The 15940-nt window shown below is 39.0% G+C and overlaps 1 protein-coding gene across 15 annotated transcripts in view; it reads left to right on the plus strand.

Moving 5' to 3' along the window:
* Positions 1 to 15940, plus strand: part of ARFIP1 (ARF interacting protein 1) — a 114147-nt gene that overhangs the window by 91869 nt on the left and 6338 nt on the right. The window contains exon 10 of one of the 15 annotated variants that reach the window (XM_087866523.1): positions 830 to 15041. The exons of the other annotated variants lie outside the window; for them this stretch is intronic. Within the exon in view, the coding sequence (XP_087722649.1) occupies positions 830 to 835 (6 nt within the window). The 3' untranslated portion in view covers positions 836 to 15041. Of the gene's footprint in view, positions 1 to 829; positions 15042 to 15940 lie in introns of those variants that run through there. 15 annotated transcript variants of the gene reach the window in all.

A 15940-nucleotide genomic window follows, 5' to 3' on the forward strand; every position in this document is an offset into this window, starting at 1 on the left:
TCTAAAATGAGAGGCCAGATAACCAAACAACTAAAATCGTGCATAAAGTAAAAGCAAATAATCACTGAGTAAAGGACTAAGAACCATTCCTGCAACTGTTGTAATAAATTTTCGTAGCCAACATTGTGAGAATGTTTTGTTTGTTTCATTCTTAGAACTTTTTAAAGAGACTTTTTTTGAGAGGGATTGAAAGGTCGAGTCTTAGGTATATTTTAGAAAATCAAAGTGTTATATGTCCTTAGTCTAACCTTCCTTCTTTCTGGGAAAACAGAGGAAATAGGTGTGTAAAATACACACATTCCTGCGTCTGTATAGGCATTCATGTTGAGTGATAGTACACGGATCTCTTGTCATTTACTCTTAATGGAGAAACTTAAATTCTTCTATTATGTAAAATCCATACTTTCCATCCACCCACACCTAAGATATATTGTGTTTACCCTTAACCTAAACAGCTCTTATTAATCTCTGATATTCTCTTCCTTGTTTTACTGAACAACAATTGAGTTGCATGGCAGTAAGGACAGAGTTAATCAGGCTCTTCTAATGTTTCTCTTTTCATCACTATTTCTCCTTTTCCATATCTTTGAGTAATGTAACATGAGCTATTTTGTGACTTAAGGCAGGTTTTTTACCTTTTATTGTTCCTTTCATGGTTCAAAACAAAGTATGGACTACTTTAGTGAAGAGAAGAAAACAGACACATCTGTTGTTTGTTGACTTTGTGAGAAAGGTACCATGCTTCCTTTTAGAGCCCTCATGATGCCTAGCAATCATGTTAAATATATAGTAGTTATTTTAGCAAATGTGTGTTTGCATTTCTTCGCAGAACTAGAGGCACACTGCAGGGAAGAGAAAGAGATGGAAGAAAATGAAAGTCAGCCATGACAGATAGAAGGGCAACTCCTGATTACTTCATTCTTTACTTTAGTGAGGGTGAAGCCTGCTCTCTCAGAAGTGCTGCTACTGTCTGCAGTGTATACTGTTGCATGGAAAGAGGAAGCAAAAAATTAGGGGAAAAATATGCACATCACTGTGAGCAATTCATGTTTATTTTTTTAAAACAACTTTTATATGGCTTAGAATCACATAAAATAAAAAAAAGTAATTTAAGATTAATATTTCCTTTAAGATAACTATAATTTAGCTTGGGAGTGGTAAATCTCTTTTCAGGGCTACTAACGCATTAGAGGGGAAAAGCCTGAATGTATCTGAAGATTCAACAAAGCAGCTTAGGGTATAGATAAAAAGTAAGAATCTTATTAATTTTATTATATTCTTATTTTAAGAAAGATGAAATATACTCTTATTTTAAGGTAATGTCAATCAACTATAACCATTAAATGAAGGGGTTTTTTTCTTTTGTTATATTTCAGTGACTTGAGGATGACAGTGGGGACAGGAAAAGATGAGCCAGACTTGGGAATGTATCCTGGACACATACTTGATTAATTTAGTTGGAATCTGTCCTGGACACACGTTTGATTAGTATACTTAATTTAAATACCTTTTAAAAAAAAAATCATAGTCGTTCTGAATCAGGATGATGAAAAGACTGTTGTTTTCACTCAACACTGTGTTTCATATATAATCATAATATAATAATATTCCTGTATATTAGGACTTCTTTTCTAATATGTTACTAATACAGTATTTTTTCTAATATATTACAAACTTATTTCATATGTATCATATAATGAATTTAATTTGTCAGAGAACAATCCATGAACTAAAATGGGAAGCAGGAGAAAGAGGGAATACACAGAGAATAAAACACCTAGAACAAAGTAAATATACTCATGTAATATGAGCCAGCTGTATATGTAGTTGTGATGATTCAGTGACTATGCAAATATATACTGTAATAGGAAATACTTGAAACCTAATACATTTTTGTAAAAATAGGCTATAAATGTTTGGAAAAACTTGGAAGGCAAAGGTATTCGTTGTTTGCTAAAGCTTCTCTTTGAGAGGAAAAAAAGTAAACCTCTGAATTTTAATAATGGATATTTCTTGCCAAATTTTAAGAAACATGTTAATCATTACTTAATATGTACAAGCACATACATTCTTGAAATCCTTTTCTCCATTGTCAAAAAAAAAAGACCCTAACTTCTTACTCTTGATACTTTTAAAATACTCATACCAGTGGCTTACTATCATCTTTATTTCTATAACAGGAGGTACAAACAGTTCTCTTGGTATTTGCTCATAGGTCAAGTGAAATTAAGTTCCACAGGTAAAAGAATCCTACTTGTTCTAAATAAAAAATTAACATTTATGGACTGAAATGTGGAAGTATGTATAATAAACAACCTCAACACTATGCCAAATGGATTACCTACATTTGGATTTTGTGAAACTTTCCCTTACTCATGCACCTGTACTTCCAGACTTAATTCCTGAGCATATTTCATCATATAATTTCAGATCGTAATTTTTTTCTCTTCACTCATTTAACAAACTTTTATCAGATATCTGCATGTGCCAGAAAGTGTTTTTGGATATTGGTGATACCCAGTGAGCAAAAGCAAAAACAAATTCTACCCTCAAAGAGCTTGTAGCCTAATAAAAGTAACAACAGTGATCAGATCACACCAAAACATATATATAAAATCTTGGCTGTGACCAGTGCTTTTGTTTTATTAAGAGTGGCTAGGGCAGGTTCCATTAGAAAGCGATGTTGAGTGTTAACTAGGTAAAGTGAGAAGGAAAGAGTATTCCAAGTAGAAGAAACAGCATGTGTAACTGCCCTGTGACGGAAAAGGGTGTGGTGTGCTCAAAGAATAAATATGACTAGAACCAGTGCAACTAGAGCATACAGAGATGACTGGGAGGCAAGCAAAGGCCAGACCACACAAGCCTTATAGACTACATTAAGGAAAAGTTTATTTTATTTTTACTTTTTTTTAAAGATTTTATTTATTTATTTGACAGAGAGTCAACCAGCGAGAGAGGGAACACCAGCAGGGGGAGTGGGAGAGGAAGAAGCAGGTTCCCATTAGAGCAGGGAGCCCCGTGCGGGGCTCGATCCCAGAACCCTGGGATCATGGCCTGAGCTAAAGACAGATGCTCAACGACTGAGCCACCCAGGCACCCCAAGGAAAAGTTTATTTTAGTATCAGTAGGGACCCATTGAAAAAATTCTTGGCAAATGATAAGTCTAAAATATGGCGCATAGATCTTAGTTAGAACCTAAAAGTGAATATAGATACAGTAGTTTTTAGACAAGAGATGATGAGAGTTGTTTAGGATGGTGGTAATGAAAATGGAATGAACTGAAGGTGTTGAGAGATATTTAAAAGGTAAAACAAAAATACATATAAAAGACTAAGAGCAAATTGGTATATAATTCGCGTCTTTTTTTTTCCTTAAGATTTTATTTATTTATTTGACAGGCAGCAAGAGAGGGAACACAAGCAGGGGGAGTGGGAGAAGCAGGCTTCCTACTGAGCAGGGAGCCCGATGGGGGGCTCGATCCCAGAACGCTGGGATCATGACCTGAGCCGAAGGCAGACGCTTAACGACTGAGCCACCCAGGCACCCCTATAATTAGCATCTTTCACATTTTATTCCTTTATTCATCAAATATTCATTGGTTGTTTTTTATGTGCCAGGGTTAAATAGTAAAAATACAATGATCTTGCCATTATAGAGCTTATGGTCAAGTAAGAGAAATAGACATTAACCAAATAATTACATAAATACAAACTGACAAGTGTTGCAAAGGGGAAATTGAGGAGTCATGTGAGTATACAAAGGGCACTTGGCTTGGTGTGGGGTACTGTGGAAGGCTAGAGAAAATGACGTTGGGGCTGAGCTCCAAGAGGATGTAAAGGAGGAGCTGACTAAAGGTGTGTGGAGGAACCAGATTTTAAATGGAAGGAATAGAAAATGCAAAAGCCAATTGAAGGGAGAGGGAGAAACTCATAAACAGGCTCCACTCCCAGTTAGGGAGCCCGACTTGGGGCTCAGTCTCACAACCCTGAGATCATGACCTGAGCAGAAATCAAGAATTGGCCACCTAACCAACTGAGCCACCCAGGCACCCCTAGGTTTTTTTCTTTATTTCTCTTCTACCTCATAACATTCTGGCTTTCTATTTGTATTTCGTCCTTTAAATTTTCAAAATGTGCACTTTTCAAAAATTATTCAGTAAATGTTTTAAGGTGCTTATTTTGGGCTAGTATAGTGCCTTAATTCTAAAGAAATATTGTATAAAGGCATTATGACAGACTTCTTGCTGACAGCAATATACAGTCTAATGGATGATATTTAGTAAAAGCTGAGTTAAGCATGAGAAAAAAAATACAGAATGTGATGAAGAACATTAATGTGGGTTCTTAGAGCTACTTGCTAGGCTAGGTGGCATGACTTGAACAGAACCACACAGGAAAATGAGTAATATGAGCATTGGTGGAAAAGATCAGGAAAAAAAATTCTTGAAAAAACCCTAGAACAGGGGTGCCTGGGTGGCTTAGTCAGTTAAGCATCTGTCTTCGGCTCAGGTCATGATCCCAGTGGGATCACGCCCGCATCAGACTCCCTGCTCAGTGGGGAGTCTGCTTCTCCCTCTGCCTGCCACTCCCCCTGCTTGTGTGCTCTTTCCCTCTTTCTCTCATGCTCTGTCAAATAAATAACGAAATATTTAAAAACAAAAACAAAAAAACCCCAGAACATATGGGTACCTAGGGTGTCTCAGTTGGTTGAGCTTCCAACCCTTGGTTTCAGCTCAGATCATGGGCTAGGGTTTTGGGACCTGCCCTTCCTCAGACTGTGCCCTCAGCAGGGAGGCTGCTTGAGGTTCTCTCTCCCTCTCCCTCTGCCCCTCCCCACTGCACCTGTGTGTACAAGTGCAATGCGCGAGTGGGTGCTCTCTCGCATGCGCAAACAAATAAATCTTTAAAAAAAGGAAAGAAACCCTGGAACGTAGGTTTAAGTTATCTGTAAATTGTTGTTAAATGTTCTGTTCTTAAGTAGAGTGTAGTATAACTGCATATGGATTTTTTTAAGAAAAATAATGGTTCTATCATAACAAATTTTGATGAAGCTTTTCCATCAAGTTTATAAACAGTTCTTAGATACATAGAATCAGAATTTTTATAAGTTATGTAAGAGACTGGATTCTTAATCTTTAAAAAAAAGTTTTCCAAGGTATGATACAGAACCATACTTATGACAGAAAACTATTTTATGGGGGCGCCTGGGTGGCGCAGTCGTTAAGCGTCTGCCTTCGGCTCAGGGCGTGATCCCAGCGTTCTGGGATCGAGCCCCACATCGGGCTCCTCTGCTGGGAGCCTGCTTCTTCCTCTCCCACTCCCCCTGCTTGTGTTCCCTCTCTCGCTGGCTGTCTCTCTCTGTCAAATAAATAAATAAAATATTTAAAAAAAAAGAAAAGAAAACTATTTTATGAATGTAAAGATGAGTGAACAGGCCATTGGTTTAACTGTAGGTTTTTGTTGCCCAGTGTCCAAAGGCCAGTGAGAACAGGGTCACCTAATAGATGAAAGGAGATATTCAGTTTCTTAACTACTCTTCTGTACCTAAATTAATTTTTTATTTTATTTTTTCTAAGATTTTATTTATTTGAGAAAGAGCATGGGGGGAGGGGTGGAGCAAGAGGGGGAAAGAGCCTTAAACGTACTCCGTGCTGAACGCAGAGCCCGACTTGGGGCTTGATCTCAAGACTCTGAGATTCCAACCTAAGCTGAAACCAAGAGTCGGACACTTAACCCACTGTGCCACCCAGACACCCCTGTACCTAAACTAATTTTTATCTAGGAGCTCAAATGCTATCTTGAATGATCAAATGCTATCTTGAATGATTTGTGGTAGTTAGTATTTCCTCTAGCAACTTGAAAGTTTCTTTCTTCCCCTATTAGTTACCCTGCTATCCATGGCTTTCTCCAGGAAAGCACATACCATCCTGTGCCATGAATGAGTGTCTCTTAGCCTGTTTGCCTACATGAAAGCTCCATGGGCACGTCTGTAGAGCGTTCGCATCCTCCAGCCAGCGAGCTGGTGGACACTGATCTTTGAATGGCCTGTATATGGAGGAGTCTTCATAAGTATTTTCTATATCTATATGTATATCTATCTAATCTGTGATCCAGATGATCATATACCAGTGTACAGAAGATGATACTGACGTTCACAGAGGTTGAATAATTTGCCCAATCTCAAAACCAGACCAGGATTCAAATCTAGATCTGTTTGACTCTACAGCCCTGCTTTTAAATGACTATGATGCTGTAATGCTGCTCCAAGTAGGGTTCTTAAAATAGCAGAGGGAGAAGATGGTAGATAACCTTGGAAAACAGAAGCCATATTGGTCATATCGAAACCTGGAGCTATTGGAAGGAAGGGAGGAAGGGGAGGGAGCTAACACTATAAATCGTAGAACAAAAGGGCAATAGATATTTTTTCCTAAAAGGGGGAGAAAACCTGTGCATTGAAAATTTTAACGTACCATTGGATAAAGAATGATAAGACCTTAGCACTGTTCTGAGACCTATCCTTACTGGAGTTTGTGTTTCATCAGTTATCTGCTTTTCAAAATAGGACTGCCCTTTTTCCCCTCCTAAGATGCTTTTTTTAACCTGCTTGTCCATGATTTGTTGAAACCTATCCCGATGAGTCAGAAAAATAAAATCTGTTCTTCCACCTCCACTTGTAGTTCGTATTTGTCTTTCCTTCTCTTACTCCCTTCCCAATGCCCACACCCATGTTTTTGATAGTGATTTTTTCTCAGCTGGTAGTTGCTTTCACATGACAGGCATTTCCAGAGCTATTGCAAAGTAATACAGTTACACTTCGCAAACCTAATAAAAGGCCAAGACAGACACACTTTTCTGTTTGTTATTTTTCAGGTTTCTTATATGCTAAAAAAAGATCAGTGATAGGCAGAGAAAGCTTGTAATTATACATTTTTAAATAATTGGCGGTAAAGAAGGGAGTTAATTCTTTATACGTTAGTGGTTGAGACTTACTAAAGAATGATTTTAGGGAAGCCTGGCTGGCTCAGTTGGTGGAGCATGTGACTGTTGATCTTGGGCTTGTAAGTTCAGCCCCATGTTGGGTGTACAGATTATTTAAAAATAAAATCTTTAGGGGGCGCCTGGGTGGCTCAGTTGTTAAGTGTCTGCCTTCGGCTCAGGGCGTGATCCCGGCGTTATGGGATCAAGCCCCACATCAGGCTCCTCTGCTGGGAGCCTGCTTCTTCCTCTCCCACTCCCCTGCTTGTGTTCCCTCTCTCGCTGGCTGTCTCTATCTCTGTCGAATAAATAAATAAAATCTTTTAAAAAAAAAAAAATAAAATAAAATAAAATCTTTAATAGGATGATTTTGTTTCAGCTTTTCCTCACATGTTTAAGCCAAGCTATTACCCCAGTATTGTTCACTTAATATAAACCCTTATTTTATAGAATTATCGGGAGAACCAATAATTGCTTTGAAGAAACTTAACAATTATAAATATATTAAGACTAGTAACTCTCAAGGGCGCCTGGGTGGCTCAGTTGGTTAAGCATCTGCCTTCAGCCCGGGTCATGATCCTGGGGGTCCTGGGATTGAGCCCCATGTCAGGATCTCTGCTCAGCTTTCCCACTGCCCCTCCCCCTGACTTGTGCACACGCGCGTGCTCTTTCTCCCAAATAAATCCATAAAATCTTAAAAAAAAAAAAAACTAGTAACTTTCATTTGAACTAGAGGTTGCCTCTTTTAATTACTTCAGTGCCTCTGATAAGAACATGTGTAATTAATCTGAGGTGCCTGAGTGGCTCAGTAGGTCGAGCGTCCGACTCTTGATTTGGCTCAGGTCGTGATCCTTGGGGTCCTGGGATTGAGCCCCGAGTCAGGCTTCATGCTCAGTAGGGAGTCTGCTTGAAATTCTCTCCCTTTGCCCCTGCCCCCCAAAATAAATAAGTCTTTAAAAAAAAAAAAAAATGTATGTAATTAACCTAAATTTGATTTGGAAGAAAAGTCCATTTGGTAGAAATACGGTGCCTTTTTATGGTTTTGATGCTGTGAAGTAATACTTTAAATTTTTCAGTCAGTAAACTGTAAATGGTATTTATCTTCTACTGATATATGCTGTGTAGGCAGGAGAAAGTTTTCAGTGTAATCCACTTGGCATCAGCTCTCAGTCCTGCTCTTAAATTTCTCTTACCCGGTTTCTATTTAACACCTCAGCTTGTCTCTGCCTTAGTAGTCAGTGTTGAAGTTTGTTTTGCCCTTTAACAATTAAAATATTGTATGGCACATTGTAGGTCATTCACCAGATGTGGCTGTAGTGGTTTTGCTTCTGTCGGAGTTGGGTTGCTCATTGTTTGGCACATCTTCATGAAAGTTCTTTGTAATTGAGTTCACAGTGATTTAGTGTATTTCTTAAATTACTGTAATTGTTTCTGATGTTAGGTTTTGAAAATTTGTCAAATTTGTCATCATCCTGTTCTGCCTGGAATTGTTACCTCTATCTTTTTTTGCTCCTTTTTAAAATCTCTGCTTTTCTGTTGTATTTCACTTATCCTTATAACCACTTTAAATCGTTTCTAAGTTAGGACATACATACATAAATAGCTCAATATAGATTTTTTTCCTGCTCTGTAAGTATGGAAGGAGGGTATCAAAGCTTAATATCGCATTATTCTTCATAATTTTAGAAAGAATTAACTTTCTTTCATCTGCTCCAGCCATTGTGTTAGATCCTTGTCCTGAGGATATTTAAATGTAACTTTAGAGCCAGTGACAAGGTTAGGAAGAGGTTAAAGCATATCTTCCGTACATTTCTGCCCTGCCTTTAAGTGCTCTGCCGTACCTTTTTTTGTTTGTTTCCTACTTTGTTTAAAAGCTTTCCAAAATGTGTATTGCCTTATGAATAGAGAGTCAGGTTGGAATAGGTGAGAGAGAACATGGGCCTGTCTTGGGAGAAGACATTCCACATCCCAGCCCATCTGCTTCCTAACTGTCTAACCTTAGGCAAGTTACTTAGAACTTTCTGAGTGTTTATTAACTATAACATGGAGAGAACAGAAGCCTGTTCAGAGTAGATGTAAGGGGAACATATTCTCTGTCACATGCTTCATAGGGCACCTGGGGGGCTCAGTTGGTTAAGCCTCTGCCTTTGGCTCAGATCATGATCCCTGGGTCCTGGGATCAAGACCCTAGTCGAGCTCCCTGCTCAGTGGGGAATCTGCTTGTCCATCTCCCTCTGCCCCTCCCCCTGATCTTGCTTGAACTCTCTCTCTCTCAAATAAATAAATAAAAACCTAAAAAAAAAGTGCTCTTCATAAAAGTATCACCCACCATATCAAAATATAACCTACCAAAAATACTTGGCTGTTTTTTTTTTATTCTCTGTGCTCATCACTTCTCATGATCTGATAACATAAATATAAGCAAACGTAAGTTGAGAAAGTGTAATGACCCTAAAATATGTCCTCAGACATTTTTGGCTTTTTGTACCTTCTCCTGAAAGTATAATCTGACCTTTCCCCCACCTTACTTTCTTCATCTCTCTTCCTAAGCCAATTCTGTTGGAGAACCCGGAATCTTTCCTAGACTGACCTTCACAAAGCCAAGTAGCCTAGTAAAGTGAACCTGATAAATAAGCCAAGTGACTTAAAATAACACTTTTAAGTCTCATTCAAACTATTTATGTATAGTGACAACAACACAGTCATTACTAAGATTGCAAAAATTAGTTATCTTTAAAATTGTATTCCAAAAAAATAAAAAATAAAATTGTATTTGCAACTTTTTCTAATATTACTTAATTTTCTTAAACATCCTGGGGACTCTTTCTGTCATCAGTCAGAACCCCACTGACATTATATGAATACATATTGTAGTACAAATTAGTTCATCAAAAATTTAAAGAAAATTAAGCAAAAGTAGATAGAAAAGCAAACATTTTTAATTCATTTAATATAGAAAGTATACTCATATTGATAATTGACTTATTTATTTTTATTTCCATTTACTTTTGATTTAGTAATGGGTTGATTGGTTAAAAGATTGTCAGTTTACCATTCCTATTTAAATTTGCATCTGATTTTTAATACATACTACCAAAACTAAAACTTGTAGTCAGACAACGCTTACATAATCAATGCTAATAGAAAAATGAGGTGAGGTAAGTTATCTGTTTTGGCTTAAAGAGGCTGCTGAGATTAAAGTAACAATGAGATTGTATACTTTATTTCCGTAAATATAATTGAAAAGCTGTGAATCCCAGAGGCTCTCTTGATACCAGGGAACTGCTCTGAAGTGTGTATATATATTTTTAAAGGCTTACACATCAACCTTCTCACAATTACTAGGGAGTGTTTTTGTGAAAACGGGTATTGTGTCGTTTTGTTGTGAAAACCAGAATTCCATCTTAAAAAACACCCTCTTTCCTTGATTTCGCATGGATTCAGTTGCAGTGGGGTTGGGGCACATTTTGCATACAGGTAATGCGCCAGGCTTGAGGCTTTGTTTAGTGGGCTGCCAACCTTCCTCAGCTACAGGAAGAGGTGTATCTCTGTGTTGGGTTTGTCAGCAGCCTCAAGGAGGTACGGAAACTGATTCTTCCGTTGACATATGTGACATTTGTGTTGACATTTGTAGGGTTAGCTAAAAATTGTGTGATGCTCTTCCCACTTTCTTTCTGACTGTAACTTCCAGACTGTTGTAACAGCTCTCTCCAGGTATAATACATGAACCAGACCCCATGCTCCACCCTCGTCATCTCCTTTAATTCTAAAACATTGAGGATTGAAATTCAAGTCAAAAATTCTTATGACCCAAAGAGCAATAAATTGGCTAGAACCTGTTTTTGAAAATTAGAATTTCACACTAAAAATGCAGAAACCCCTTAGTTGCTCTGTAGCTGCAGGAACCAAGGATCATCCAAAATTCAAAAACAAAACAACAGAAAGGCTAAATCATGCTTAGTAGGGCAAAGTGGAAAATTACTTTGTGACCCAGGTAGGTTACTAGTGCAAAAGCCTTAAAAAAACAAAACAAACAAACAAAAAACCCTCTAAATAGGGAAGAGTATTTAATTAATGGACTGGTTCATAAACTTGTACATAAACTTTTCAGTTGAATTTCATAAATCTCTAAAAGGGAAGCTAGTTTTTGTCCTTAAAAATAAATAGAAATAATAATGTTTTTCTACTGAAAGGCTTTTTGAGAGCCATTTGAGTTTCCAAATATATATATATATATTTCCAAATATATATATATATATTTAGAAAGTAAGTTCTCAAAAAATTTTAATAGAAAGGAACCATGAAAATTATCTTCCTCTCTTCTTCACTATACTGCTGTCCTGAACTGTGCCCAGTCTCAAACGGAGTTCCTTGCTCAGCATTTCCATGTGTCTGCCTGGAAGCCATGCCACACCTGTCCCAGACTGAGGTCTTGATGGCCCGCTTTCCCTCCTCTGTACTCGGCCCTCTCACAGCCTTTGACATGTCAGCATATGGTAACTTCATGCTGTCAGTCGCTCAGGGCAAAAGTCTTGGCCTCTTTGCTCTTGCTCTCTCACGCCCCACAGCTCGGTCTGTGGCTGCACCTTTGCAGTCTGTTGAGAGGCCGCCTCTTCTCGTACCACCTCGTCCAGGCCACTGTCTCACTGGGTTAATGCTCTGGTATTCTAACTGCTCTCCCCACTTCTACCCTTGTGAGTTTATTAAAGTAAATCAGATGTTGTCATTTTTCTGCTCAGGATCTTCCCGTGCTTTCTCATTTCACTCAGAAATGTAGCCACAGGCTCTGTGATGACACCTGAGCTCCTATGTCCTCTAGCCCCCCATTACCTGTCTGACCACATCTCCTACTAGACCCCTGCGACTCCGCCCCAGCCACACTGGCCTCCTTGTTGTTTCTCAAACACACCAAGCACAGCACCCACCTTGGGATCCTTCTGCTTGCTATTTCCTCCTTCCCGAATGTTGTTCTTCCAGCCTTATTAGAAAACTTAAAGTATCTTAAAGCTCATTCCCTCACTTCCTTTGGGTCTTTATTCACATGTCACCTCAGACCAAGTCTAACTTTCCTATTTACATTGCCACACCCTCTCCTATAAATGAATCTCATATTCCCCATTGCTGCTTAATTTTTCTGCATAACACATGCCATCATCTAACATACTGTATATTTTACTTACCTTGTTTCTCTTTCTTCTCTCACTAGAATATAAGCTTCTTGAGAGCAGAGTTGTCTTTTTGTTGACTGCTTGCATTGCAGCCTCTAGACTAGTGCCTGACACCAGCAGACCCTTGCTAATATTTATTGGATGAATGAATGAATGAATGAATGAATGAATGAATGAGTGAAAGAAAGAAAGAAAGAAAGAAAGAAAGAAAGAAAGAAAGAAAGAAAGAAAGAAAGAAAGAAAGAAACATTTTTAGGGGGGGTTTTTTTTTTTCTCTGAATGCAAAGTGGGGATGACTGTAGTTCATTAGAACACTGTGAATAGTGCGGATCCTCAATGAAGTTACGATATAGACAGACTTTATTTCTCATAACCTTTCCCTTTTCTAATAATGTAAAAATGTTAAGTATATTCAAAAAGGTGTTTAACATTTGGGGTGCCTGAGTGGCTTAGTCATTAGGCATCTGCCTTTGGCTCAGGTCATGATCCCAGAGTCCTGGGATGAGTCCGCACTGGACTCCTTGCTCAGTGGGGAGTCTGCTTCTCCCCCTGCCTGCTCAGCAAACTGTTCCCCCTGGTTATTCACGCTCTGTCTCTGACAAATAAATAAATCTTAAAAAAAAGAAGAATGTTAAACATAGAGGCAAAATATGAAAAGTAACAACAACAAAAAATAGCAGTCACGTTTCCACCACCCAGGTTAAGAAACAAAACCATCAGTATTTTTGAAGCCTTCTCTGTGCTTTGCCTTACCTCATCCTCCCCCTTCTCCCTGCAGAACCCCTATTCTGAATTTTGTTTATTGTTCCTATTGGTTTTCTTTATAGTTTTGCCACATGTGAATGTATCGTTCGGTTAGGCATGTTTTTGAGCTTCATGTAAGTTTTCCTGCAGCGTGCTGTTCCGCTCTGATGTTCCTGTGGTTCCTCCATGTTGGGGCATGCGGCTCTAGTTTATTTATTCTCACTCCTATATAGTATCCCCATTGCATGAAGAGACTGCAGTTTATTTATCCATTCTCCTGTAAATACAAGTTGTGGGTTGTTTCCTTGTTTCTTAGTGGTAAAAACAGTGCTGTTATGATCATAATTGTACCTGTCTCATAAAACAGTGCGAGTTTCTCTAGAGTGTATTCTTAGGAGTCAGATTGCTGTCCAGTAGGGTATGTGCATCCTTCATTTTATGGAGTAATGCCAAATTGTTTTCAAGCGTAATTGTAACAAATTTACACAACAATCAACAGTGCACAAGAGTTTTAATTGTTCTACGTTTTCTCAGTGTCGAGGATGTAAAATGGCATCCCAGGGTAGCCAGGGCACAGGGATGCACAAGCAGCTGGCTCCAGGGGTCCCAAACAGACAGGTTCGGCCACCCACCCCCAACAGAGACAAGTGGTGGCGAAAGGAGAAAAGAATTCATTTCAGTGTGGCCAACACCAGGAGACAACATCTCAAAGCCTGTCTCCAAAGTACTGAAACTACTTCTGGGTTTATATAAGGAAAATGTAGGACAGAGGTGGATGGGTACGTGCAGGTGGACAGTAAAGGTCAAGTCAGTAGTTGTCTTGGGGTCAATCACGTGCGGTCTTGCTGGCTTACCGAAGTCCTTCTTGCTTGAGGGGATAGTTTCGGTTCCTATCACGGGATGCTTTGCCCGCAAGGTATTTTGCCTGAGTTAAGAGATAAGCTAGGAAGAACTTCATCAATTAGAGATTTTGAGGTTACAATGGAGGTAGTTGAAGCCAGCTTTCATCAAGTTAGTTTTAATTTGCACTTTCCTGTTTTCTAATGAGACAGCATATCTTTTCAAATTTAGTTGGCCATTCCTGTTTTCTCCTCTATGAAATACCCATCCATGTTATTTGCTCTTTTTAATGGATTGCTTTTGTTTTGTCAGAGTTCTTCACATTTTCTAAATACATATCCTTTGTCAGTACATGTAGTGCAGATACGTTGCCTCAGTTTGTAACTTGTCTTTTCACTCTTTGGATGAATAGAAACTCTAAATTTTAATGAATTTAATTTCTTTTCCCTTGTGGGATTTTATCTTTGAAAAGTTGTTTCCTATCTGATGTGGTTTTGAAATATAGGTGAGGTTCGGTGGGGTGGAGTCTGGAGCCAACGACCAAGAAAGAATTCATGAGACAGCTTTGGTGCAAAATGGTGGTTTTATTAAAGCACAGGGACAGAACACACGGGCAGAAAGAGGTGCTGCACGGGGAGTCTTGAGAAGTGGTGATTACATACATATACTGGATTTGGGGGAAGTTAGGGAAAGGGAGCTTTCAAAAGAACTTTCATATGCTAAAGAGGACCAACCTACAAGATACCAGAGGCCTTGCCATTGTCAAGGTTGCCTTTAGCTCTAGCATGGTATTAACGTTAAGATAGTTGGGAGATTTCCTGGAAGAATGTCACACCTGTCCCATCCTGGAGTGGAGGGGTGGGGTGGGGAGAGCTTGCAGGGTTTCGGCTTATGCTTTGTCTTCAACTAGCCTTCCGCTCCCTCATCATTTCTAAGGTCATCTGGGAACTTTTCCACCTTTTGTCAAAACATACTGCTCTTGGACCCTCCTTTGACCAATCCCTGACAGCCTGGTCTCCAGAAGCTCTGAAACTCAGTCACGCAGGCACAGGTGGCTGAGAAGAGCTCAGTTTCAGAAAACATTTTTATGTAAATAGGAATCAAATGAGAGCGAACCTGCAGTGTTTTATTTTACTTATTTTTCAATAGTTATAATTTTAAGTCACCAGTGTCTTACAAGAAGAAGATTTTGAGGGGCACCTGGCTGGCTCAGAAGAGCATAGGACTCTTGATCTCAGGGTTGTGAGTTTGAGCCCCACATTGGCTGTAGAGGTTACTTAGATAAATAAAACTTAAAAAAAAAAAAGAGAGAAAAGAGAAAGAGATTTGGTCCTGAAATCAAACTCCACTCATGTAAGGTGAACCCTGGTTATAACCTTAATTAGAATAATCTGAGCTTTTCCTAGTAGATACTTACACAGAGTGTCAGTGTATCATTTTAAAGCTTGTTTTAAAAGTGACTGCAATGTAAAACTTTTCTGTCTGGACATAGAGAAATGTCAATATAAATTAGTAGAATTAGTAGAAGTCTCTATTAATGTTTTAAACAAATTTTGTATGTAATACTATTAATTTGAGTGGTGCTGACCGATGAATAATTTGGAAGAAGTGCCTCTGTGGTGCTTGAAAAATGTGTTTATTTTAGAAGCAGAGAATCGTGGGCTGATAAATCGACCCTTAAAAGTTCTTAGTTGGGGGGCGCCTGGGTGCCACAGCGGTTGGGCGTCTGCCTTCGGCTCAGGGCGTGATCCCGGCGTTATGGGATCGAGCCCCACATCAGGGTCTTCCGCTATGAGCCTGCTTCTCCCTCTCCCACTCCCCCTGCTTGTGTTCCCTCTCTCGCTGGCTGTCTCTCTCTCTGTCGAATAAATAAATAAAATCTTAAAAAAAAAAAAAAAGTTCTTAGTTGGGGTGCCTGGCTGGCCCAGTTGGAGCAGGTGACTGACTCTTGATCTCAGGGTTTTAAGTTGGAGCTTCACGTTGGGTGTGTAGAGAGTACTTAAAAATAAAATCTTTAAAAAAAAAAAAAAAAAGGTTCTTCTGAGGTGATCTGTCGAGCTGAGGAATTCTTTCTGCAGCATCCCAGGTGGTTTTCTGCCCTTGGATTGAAGGCCCCCCATGTCAAGGCAGTCAGTGTTGATAAGCCAACTCTGCCCCTGCATCTTTGCAACAAAATTTATTTGCTTACCACACACCTTTTTTTTTTCATTGTGC

The sequence above is a fragment of the Ursus americanus genome, chromosome 13, assembly GCF_024610735.1.
Source record: "Ursus americanus isolate L20-20 chromosome 13, mUrsAme1.1.p, whole genome shotgun sequence".
In the NCBI taxonomy this organism is placed as follows: domain Eukaryota; kingdom Metazoa; phylum Chordata; class Mammalia; order Carnivora; family Ursidae; genus Ursus; species Ursus americanus.